The 10913-nt window shown below is 45.1% G+C and overlaps 1 protein-coding gene across 1 annotated transcript; it reads left to right on the plus strand.

Annotated features, from left to right (window-relative positions):
* Positions 1 to 4387: 4387 nt before the first annotated feature.
* LOC139657127 (insulin receptor substrate 1-B) lies at positions 4388 to 9583 on the plus strand. The gene is made up of 2 exons (XM_071534848.1): positions 4388 to 4736; positions 6366 to 9583. The coding sequence occupies exons 1-2, from the start codon at positions 4388 to 4390 to the stop codon at positions 9581 to 9583; spliced, it is 3567 nt and encodes a 1188-aa protein (XP_071390949.1).
* The last annotated feature ends 1330 nt before the right edge of the window (positions 9584 to 10913 follow it).

The following is a 10913-nucleotide window of genomic DNA, read 5'->3' on the forward strand; positions in this document are numbered from 1 at the left end:
CTCTCCCATCAAATAAAACTCTTTCTCCCTAACTGATATCTCATTGGTTTACACTTTTGAATGATCCCTCCCTGCAATATGTCCTGCCCCAATATCCTGTTTCAATAGGAAATACATCACATTAAGGAAGCAAGATGCTTTCAAAATGTGGTTTCATTGTGACTTTAAGGTTTGCAAAACTTTTTGCTGGTGCCTGCCTTTGTTTCGTTGGTGACTTATATCTGAAACACGACCACTCTGAGTTTCCAATGCAATGGATGCCGTACCTCACCACTCCAATACAAAGTCCCATAAGCCATGACTTAGCAAGTTAAGGTTATGCTAACAAGGGTTTACACAGATGACAAGGTTTTGTACAGAATGTAAGCTCCCAAATTTAGAGGCCAGACATCCAACATCATAGTTATTATTGACATTATTGACACATAAGACATCTTGAAGGAATCTTGTCCTCCATCTTTACATTCACTGACTATAGGCCTATGTTAGCAGTGAGTGAATTGGGTGTGGCAATATTGTTAAAAGTGAGTTTGTTAGCAGTTTTATTGGTTTTAATGTCATCATCAAGGTTATTATCTCAGTCAGAACATGGGCAGAACATGTCTGCACTGCTGCCACGGATAGATACGAGTGCCATCAACACACTGAGGACTAATGTCAGCTTACAGAAGTACTGTAGGCTATTAGAGCTTCTACCACTAACTGGGTTTGCTGTGAAGATAATTTGATCAATTGACAAGTTGCTAAGCAATAGCTGTTTGCTATTTGGCAAATTGGTATCAAGTTTCTCTACTGGGATTCAACATAGAAAAAAGACAAAAACTGAGCTGTTAAGTTATCTGTCTTTTCACAGATGACAGGGATATTAAACAAATACATTCCAATAATGATAATGTGATAGGCCTATAACTCTAAAGTAGTTGTTTTTAAGAGCAGTGTTGGGCTTGTTACTAAAAAAAGGAACACAAACACATTGCTCATTACTACTCATTTCAAAAGAAACAAGCGCAAATTAGCTTAGCGCTAGTTGCATGCCAGCTGTGAGGATCTTAGCAAACATGACAGCCAACAATAGTGAGCAACACAATACAGCTTAACACTTACAAACACAAAACAACATTAGCCATTTCAAGTTTTGAAAAGTGACCTGAGAATTTAAAATAAAACAAATCAAACCAATAGTCTCTCACTACTGCAACTTAACAACTAACGTTACCGCTAACATAACCTACAGCTATCAATGCCTGCTACAGTTATGTTAGGCTACATCTTCAACAAAGGATTAAGTCTACTTAATCGGACGGACAGGGAGTGTTTGTTCCACAACAGAGTCGGGGCTGGCAAGTGAGTTTAGAAAGCCAGAAATCTCCGCACCTGGTGAAGTAACCATTGATGGTATTGAGCTACAACCCTATCAACCCCCCACAGATATAATATGCTCATTTTGTGCTGTGAGACAGTAAAAACTCTTTTTTATTCTGTTTTTCTTTCTTCTTTTTTTTTATTTTCACTGTTTTGTACACATAAGTGAAAAGTCAGCTACCAATATTGTTTGCTTTGATGAATGGTGATGGTGACAGGGAATCTATCCATTTCATAGAGTTTGTACTGGTTAACTATATAACTATATATAATTAACTATATATAGTGTATTTTACTGTGTTGTGTTCAATAACTCACAAAATTAATTGGATTTATTTTTACACCACAAGGAGTTCTTGGTGTAGCTCATGGTTATTGAAATAGTGTATTGTTTATAAGGGATAATGTTACTGCTGAGAAACTGGCCATATCAACCAACTGGGCACATGGTGAAACTATATTTTACATGTATTGTTTTTGAAGAAAATTACACCAGAAATGATACTGGTGGTGTATATTAGGCCTACTTGTTCAAACTACATAAACAATACAGTATCTTTTCAACGTTTATTAATGGCATGTTTGGTTCAGGTTTATGAGGAAATATGAGGAAACATAGTTATGGTTGCACTTGTCATTTAAAGCCATTTTTCAGCCCATCATGCCAGGATACAAGTCTGGACGCATTGCTATCAGATCTTCAAAACCAGATATGGAACTGATCAGGCTCGCTTTTTGACTGTAATTCTACATAGTCCAGATGCAATCCAGCTGTAATGTGCAAACAAGAAATGAAGATATAGTGAACCAGGAAAAATGATACAGGCACGTTTTGGTAAATAAGAGACAGATACGAGACGAGACACACAACAGTCATTTTATGGCTGGTTTATTTTATTTTGAAACGTACACTCAATTATTAATTGGCTAATTGATACTAGTATTTCACTGCTATGTCACAAATAACACACATAAGTGATACGTGAGTGCCTAATGAAAACTGATACAAATATTGCAACAATACTCATTATGTGCCATGCAGCTGTTATGAACATCTTGTTCAGGCGTTACGGATGTGTATCAACCGGTGATTTAAGTAACTTTGCAGTGTTGAAGTGAATTGAACCTGCCCAAATGAAAATATAACAAAATATTCCTATGATATTCCTATAGAGACATACTGTAAGTGTGTCTGTGGTGTGAATCTGTCTGTGAATTCTATTATGTTCCTCTAGAAACACATAGTGACTTTACAGTGACCTTATGGTAGGTTACACCTCCTATGTATTACTAGGCCTATAGGATTTTCTGTGGTAAAATATCTTGCCATGTAGAGGATGCATTAAGTTTTGCTGTGATATTTATCCTGCTAAAATTTATTGTAGGATTACTGGTTTATTTCGTTAGGGTGTAGCTACATCCATATCTCAAACACAGCATTTTAATTTTCTGTTCTTAAAGACTACGTTGTTGTTTTCCTCCTCTCGCATTTGTGCAGTCAGTCCGTCTAGAGACTAAAATCATGTTGAATACACAACATAAATTGGTCTGTTCGTCCATATCCTTGTAAGCGAACATAGTGAAGCTGAACATAGTGTTCCTCTGCACCTTATCAGTCCTGAAGCCTCCTGACATTTGACTGGCACCGGCTTGGAGGTGCGAGTCTGGCAGCAGGAGCGCGTCAAGCTAGCCAGAGTAAGCCACAATAAGACAGGAAACTGAGCGAAATGGCCCTCACAATAAAGCATATTATTTGTTATTTTTGTGAGTGGGAAAATAAGCAAATATTGGATTGTGTGTAGGCTACAAAAACAAAAAATGCATCAAAATACCCAGCGGAGTGGTTGGATGGAGTGAAGCTATAGTTGAAAAACAGACACTAATAATGTTATATTGTGGACTATAATGTTGTGTGGCACTCAATTCCGGTCCTCGAGGTCCAATGTCCTGCAGGTGTTTGTTCATGCCTGACAGTTAATGTGCCACACCTGGTCTGTCTGTAGGCCTATCTACCTGACACCAGGCTCATTAACAACCAGGGAGGAACAAAAACCTGCAGGACACCAGACCACGAGAACCAGAATTGAGTACCAAATAGGTCAGGATAACTAGCTACCCCAAGTGGAGGAGTTCAGGTGAGTCGTATTCATGAGTGATGGTAAAGGGATGGTGAGACTGACCACCAGTTAGGAGCAGCAACTGCAGTAATGTGGGCATTGTAGCAGACCATGGTGTTAAAGATCATCAATATTCGTTCCAACCCTCACCTATGGATACAAGCATCCAAAATGAGGTTTCTCTGCAGGGAGGCCAGCCTCATTCTCCCTGACATAGTGAGGGGTTCAGTGATCTGGGCGGAGCTCGGAGGGGACATCATCAGGTTGGGGCACCTGGTGTTCCCCTGGACACCTCTCTTAGGAGGTATAGCCTAGACTGTGGGGCAAACCCTGGACACGCTGGAGGGACTACATCTCCCAGCATCCCCCAGGTGTAGCTGGAGGAAGTTGCTCCAGCTACCCCGTGACCCTGACCCGGACAAGTGGCAAGAAAATGGAGGGATGGATGGATGAATTGATGGTGCTTCAATACGGATTTTATTTTGAAATTTCGACCGGAAGTCCTGTTTTTTATTTTAACTGGCTTGACACTGGTGGGAATAGACTGTGGGCAACCTCAGACAGGTGGAGGAGACGTCCTCAAGCAGCCCAACTGCACCGTGGTTGGACTTGATAGGGCAGGATAGGGCTGGGCTACAAGACGAGCATCGGTGGACGCTGTGCACGCCTGTGCGCAGATTCCCTTGCAGCTGTTGTATTCGCAGTATGATGCCAGATACAAAACATGGTTTGGCTGATTTTCCCATCCTGAGCACTCGCACACATGCTGGATAACCCACACTTCAATGTGGACATGGGGAGGACGAGGAGTGTTGCTATAATGGATTAATAAGCCGACACATGGACTGAGATTTTTTTTTTCCAGAAATTACTGGCCTGATAATAATAATAACATTACTGCCTTGGCCATGGAGAACCAAGCAGCAGAGCAGCAGACCTATGAAGATGTGCAGAAAAGCGGCTATCTCCGCAAGCATAAATCTATGCACCGGCGATTCTTCGTGTTAAGGGCGGCCTCGGAGCATGGTCCTGCTCGACTTGAGTATTATGAGAATGAGAAGAAATTCCGCAGTAAATCACCTGTCCCCAAAAAAGCCGTGAACCTGGAGACTTGCTTCAACATCAACAAGCGGGCGGATTCCAAGAACAAGCACATGATAGTGCTTTATACCCGCAGCGAGAGCTTTGCCATTGCTGCAGACAGTGAGGAGGTCCAAAATGAGTGGTACCAAGCAATGTTGGACCTTCAGTGCAACTGTAAGATATGATAAGACTGATGTGATTTCTATTCCCTGTTTCTGCATCAGGCCTATCCTGCTCTATTTGTTATTGATATAGGATAGATTTGGCTCAGCCATTCGTGATTGCCCATTACATTTGCCCGACTTGAATTATTGGAATATGTTGGCTGCAGGCCTAGTTTATCTCATTAATTTGAATAAATTAGCCTAAAATGCAATTTGGACTATGTGTTTTTAACCAAGAGAGGCAGGTGGATCCGACTGAAAGGGCTAGACCAGCACGCTATGGGCGGCATGTGCTGTGTTTGTGCAGCACAATTTCAATAAGCATTGGTTGAATACAATAATAAGATCCGGATTTTCTGTCAGCATAATTTTATTTGATGCATTGAGTAGCTACTACATTCATATTATTTCCACCATCGCTATTTTGGCTGAAATGCATCCCATTTGTTATTAAGGTGTATTTTTGCATGGCGCAGTGGGCATATAGCAACCATTCAAGGGATGCATCATATAGTAGTAGCCTATCCCAGTCCACTCCGCTGGAGCCTGTGTTTTTGTTTTTCTGCACAGCTCTGGCTGTCGCTCGCCTAACCTACATTTCTGTTATATGGTGCTGCTGGTAGGCAGGAGATGGCATCGTCAGTGCGCTCTCATTGGAAAATGTGTTTCTGTTGGTTACCCTCGTGTTTACGTTGTTATCGTTATGCTGGAGCTGAGCATCGCCACCCACCCTGCTATCCTTTGCATTTCAGTCAGTTGAGAATGATGGGCTTTACCAGCTCGTTTTCATGTCACAGACCCCTAAATAGACATATTAGGGCAGGGACCCCTATTTGATAAGATTACAACCCCCCCCCCCCCCCCCCCCCCCCGCTCTCCATGCACCGCCGTAAGGAAAGAGTGTTGTTGATTGCCTATTGAATTGTATATCTGATACTATACATGGGGAGATAAAAGGGAGAGTGAAACCTATGATCGTATATACCTATAGTCGGTCTTATACACGCTCATACTGGGCTAATTTAGTGAATTTAATTATATTAAAATTCAACTATTTTTCATTTTGCTGGGGTATGCGTGTGTGTCTTCGGGCCCCGTTTTAAAAACCACTGGCTAAACTATATGTTCAGTAGCCTAAAGATCGCAGTGACTGTGCTTTGGGGCAAAACTAAAACCATCTACCTAATTTTAGCAAGAGTTAATCATATTTTGTAATTTGGTTTGTGATTGGCATTGAACTGAACTACAGTACATAATTTGATGGTCAAGCATGCTATGTGTTTTTCAGTAGGGTTATTGTTATGCTTCCTAAGACTGTTAGTTATTTATAAACCTCGAGCTTAAACGAAAGGGATGGTGAAGAATTGGCTGCAGCTACTCAGATTGGCAGCCACAATTGATATGCAGCAATTTTTTAATGATAGAGATAGAAAAAAATATTATTTGATAGTGTCACCAATAGAATTGTTGGTCAGTTGGGCTTTGATCAATAGTTCAACAGGTTGTATCTCCTCTGTTTCATGCTTATCCTCAGCACTTAATGTCTATTGATATTTTGATATATTGATATATTTTTAATTCCATGCCTTAATTGTCTATTGTTTTTATTGATTATATTTATTCTTCATTGTTTTTCCAGGCAAAACTCCTGATGACTGTGGCAGTAGTGGAGAGTGTAGTTCTCCCTCTCCTGTTCCAACCTTCAAGGAAGTCTGGCAGGTCAAGGTTTGGCCTAAGGGTCTTGGACATGCCAGGAACTTGGTGGGCATCTACCGGCTGTGCCTAACTGACAAGACAGTCAACTTTGTCAAACTCAACTCTGATGTGGCTGCTGTTGTACTGCAGCTGATGAACGTGCGCAGGTGTGGCCATTCAGAGAATTTTTTCTTCATTGAGGTGGGTCGCTCGGCGATTACGGGCCCTGGAGAGTTCTGGATGCAGGTGGACGACTCTGTGGTGGCGCAGAACATGCACGAGACCCTGCTGGAGGCCATGAAGGCCCTGAGCGAGGAGTTTCGTCAGCGCAGTAAATCCCAATCCGTCGGGACCTCATGCGGAGGTGGCACCGCCTCCAACCCCATCAGTGTCCCGAGCCGTCGTCATCATCCAAATCTGCCACCGAGCCAGGTGGGCTTCTCCAGACGAGCTCGTACCGAGACCCCCGGAACGGGAGGCAACAGCACCAGCACTTCACCTACGTCACGCCATGGGTTCCCGAGGGCACGAACTGCCAGCATCGGGGCCAGGTCGGAGGAGGGCGGAGCAAGCGCCAAAGGGACATGGGCCAGCTCCAGCCCGAGCCTTAATGGTTCCTGCTCTACTACACCCACGCTGAGGCCCAAGCCCACCAGGGCCCCAACCCCTGCTAAGATTACTCTCAGCCTTGCACGTTACACACCTAACCCCGCTCCCTCTCCAGCTCCAAGTCTGTCCTCCAGCTCTGGTCACGGCTCAGAGTGCGGGTTAGTAGGAGCAGCAGTGGGAGGCATGGCAGTCTGCTCCTACACCCGTGTCCCTCAGAGAGTCTCCGTCTCGGGTTCACCTAGTGACTACGGCTCCTCAGATGAGTATGGTTCCAGTCCTGGGGAACACTCTCTGCTTGTCCCCAGTCTATCTGGTGGATCCCATGGGGTGCCTGGACATCATGGAGAGGGCTCCTCCAGCTATATAGTCATGGGACAGCGAGAGGGTCTCCTTGGTTCCCATCATCGCCCCAAAGGCCGACGGATGCTGCGACGCTCCTCCAGTAGGGAATGTGAGGCAGAACGCAGACTGCTAAGCAAGAGGGCTTCCCTGCCCTTGGCAGCCCATGACCGTCTTACTCCGCGTAGAAAGGAGGAAGATGACGAAGATGATGAAGAATATGCCATCATGTCGCGGAGCGCTAACAGAGAGAGAGCAGATTTGCATCACGGCTCAGGGGGTCTAGCAGGGGGAGGTGGGCAGCTTGATGTGGCAGGGGAGACAAGGAAGAGAGCTGAAAAAGGCAGGGCAGAGGTGGACGCAGGGGGGGCTGTGGATAGTGGCTATATGTCAATGCTGCCTGGAGTGACGTCTCCCCCTGTTTCACTTTCTCTCTCGGTAGGCATGTCTGATGCCGCTGCTAAGCCTGGGGCTGATGATGAGTACATGGCCATGACCCCCAACAACAGTGTGTCCCCCCCTCAGCCCATCCGCCAGCCTAGCTCAGAGGGCTACATGGTCATGTCTCCCAATAGCAGCAGCTCCACAGACCTGCATGGGCTGGGCATGTGGGATAGCAGGGCCAGCATGGAGAGCCGGGCCGCTAGTGACTACATGAACATCTCACCCGTCAGCAGCCGCTCTGCCTGCAGCACGCCTCCCTCCCACCCTGAGCAGCACCAACTGCAACCTAAAATGTTCAATTCCTACTTCTCCTTGCCACGAGCTTATCAACATACTCTCTATACTCGCTTTGAGGAGGACTTAAACCAAGGGAAAGGAAAAAAGGATAGCAGTGGCCACGATAGTGCTGGAAGGGGAGGGGGAGTGGGATACAACAAGAGAAACAAAATCACAGTGGGCTCTGCAGGAGGCTGTCAACTCTCCTTGTCTTCCTCTTCTTTCTCCTCCAGCTCAGCCAGCAGTGAAAGCCTGGAGGACAAGTCCATATCAGCAGGGAGAGGGTTAAGTTTATTAAGAACTGGAGCAGACTACAGGAGTGGGGGGACATGCACAAAAGATGGGCGTCACCAGCAAAAACGTGTATCAAGTAGTAAGAGCCCAAAGCAGCAAAGGAGGGGCCGCCCCCTGAGTGTGTCTGCAGACATGTCTAAGGCAAACACCTTGCCCAGGGCGAAGGAGAATCTAATGCCATCAGTGTCTCAGAACGTCGGTGAGTATGTCAGTATTGTGTTCAAGGAAGGCAGCGAGTACGGCAGAGGAAGGCGGCTGGGGTCCGAACATGGGCAGTCTGTGATCCATGGCACCCTCCGGCCCTTGCACCAACCAGTCCGCTGCCATGATAGCCCCGCTAACCTTCCCCGTAGCTTCTCTGCACCGTTGGCCACCTCTGCCGAATACGTCAGCATGGATTTAGGGAAGTCCCCAACCCCGCTGACTCCTGTTCGGTCCACATTCAGCACCCCACAGGGCCCACCAGCTGTTGCCCCTAAGGCCCGAGATGAACACAGTAGGTCCTCTCCTCTGGCAGCAGAGGGCAACACAGGGTACAGAACAAAAGTAACAATGGCCGCAGTGCCGACAGACGTCCCTACCCCATTTACAGACAACGCAGACAAGGCCTTCAACAAAGGTTCAGATCCCACGCCTCAGTGTTCCAGCATTGCAGCAAGGCCCTTATCTATGGAGCAAGAAGCAGTCTTAGGCTTTTCACCAGCCAAGTCCTTCTCCTCACCTGAGCGGAGCAGCAGACTGGTCCGAGGTGACCCGCAGGGACGGCGGAGCCACCGTTCAGCAGAGACATTTAATTCACCCCCCTCTCTACCACACCACCCATCCTCTTCTACCTCCCTCTTCCCGGAGGGCAGCCAGGCAGCGAGCCATCGGCATGGGTTGGACTGCTCACGGTGGGAGAATGGACAGGCGGCGCTGTCTGCCACACCGCCACCCCAAGCCTCTGCCTCATCTGCTGAACAAGGCCTTAACTACATTGACCTTGACTTGGCCGTTAAGGAGAGCCCTCAAGCTGGAGTGGAGCGTACCTCTACCACCTACAACATTGGAGGAGCCGGTTTGGGTAGCAGTGCTGGCTCCAGTCTCAACACGTATGCCAGTATTGATTTCTATAAGTCAGAAGAACTGAGAGCACACCAGAGCAGTCGGAAAGATAGTCAAGGTAAGGGCTACTGGGACTCTAAACCCATGTTATCTTAAAGGATGTATTCAACAAACGGGTATGTTCGTTATTTAAAGAAAAAAAATATTGATCATGACCCCTGTGATCTGGCTGAGGTATATTTTGAATTCCCAATTGTGGGATGGCAGCAAATCCCAAGAACAGACAGTAACCTGATTCTTTTCTTTTTTTAATGCATGGTGCACAGAGAAGTTTGCGCCATATAACAGAAGGTTACACTGTCTATGGGTGTCAGCTGCTTATTTTAAAATTCATCAACATAAATTAATGCAATATTTACACCAATACATTACATTAGCACAAAATATTTAAAAACTATGATATACAGTTTCTGATGTGAGTGTCTCTGAAAAAACATATTTCTGTACTTTAATTATGATCTGGAAGGGCACAATTTATAAAGGTTTCATGAGGGGGAATAACACCCATTCGTTATTAAGGCTAAATGATTTAAGGGTTTTAAGTGTCCTAATCTAATATGTCTCTCATTCACAGAACAAGCTTTACATACTCTGACTGTTTTACTTTCTGTAGTCTACAAATCAGTGTGTCTGGGGAAGAGCCTTGTTTTGCTTCTTTATTGTGTCTGGCAATAGCGTATTTTCTGTATTTATTTTCAGTTCATATGGAAGTTTTACTGTTCAGAAGTCCCAAGTTGTTGGGAGTGGTTTAGTGTGGCTCACATATACCAAGCCACAAGGACATGATGGTAACTACTCCATAGGTGGAGCAGTTGATAAACCTATTTAGGTTGGTCTGTTTAGAGGTGCAGGATGAACTTAACAATTATGAATAATTAATTATAAATAAGTCCGGGCAAAATGGGTGGACCAACATGCCAGCCAAATCTTTGTATAACCCTCAGTTAGGATGTTTTGTGTTGTTGTCCTTATCTATGATGCATGGTTCCTGGTCACATTTATCGAGCTGATGGTGACTGTTTTCTTTATGTGATGTGCATAATCTATAGACAAAACTAATGTCTGGATGGTATTCACTCCTTCCACTTTCGTCCTTTGCTGCTGTGTGCCTTAGCTTCATGTTGGCGGGCGGTGCTGTGCTTCCAGGCTGTGGGTTGTCTGTAGAGTCTCTTATTGTCACAAGTGGGTGTTCAGAGAGCAAAGCCAATTGATTTGTCTGCTGGTAATGAGCCATTTCACATAAATGGAGGTAGAGGGGGCAGAACATGGGCCAGGTGTTTATATTTATGTGTGGGTGTGCTATTGGCTGGAGGATTTCTCATGGCAGCTTTGAGGTTTCCTTCACATTGCACGGATGAAGATCACTTAGTGGTTGATGTTGTTGACTGGAGTACATTGAAGATTGAATTGTGCATTGATTGAAGTA

Source organism: Centroberyx affinis, unplaced genomic scaffold, assembly GCF_046629955.1.
Source record: "Centroberyx affinis isolate AG114_WGS23_722 - 3 ecotype Tasmania unplaced genomic scaffold, CSIRO-AGI_Caff_v1 ptg002635l_1, whole genome shotgun sequence".
Lineage (NCBI taxonomy): Eukaryota > Metazoa > Chordata > Actinopteri > Beryciformes > Berycidae > Centroberyx > Centroberyx affinis.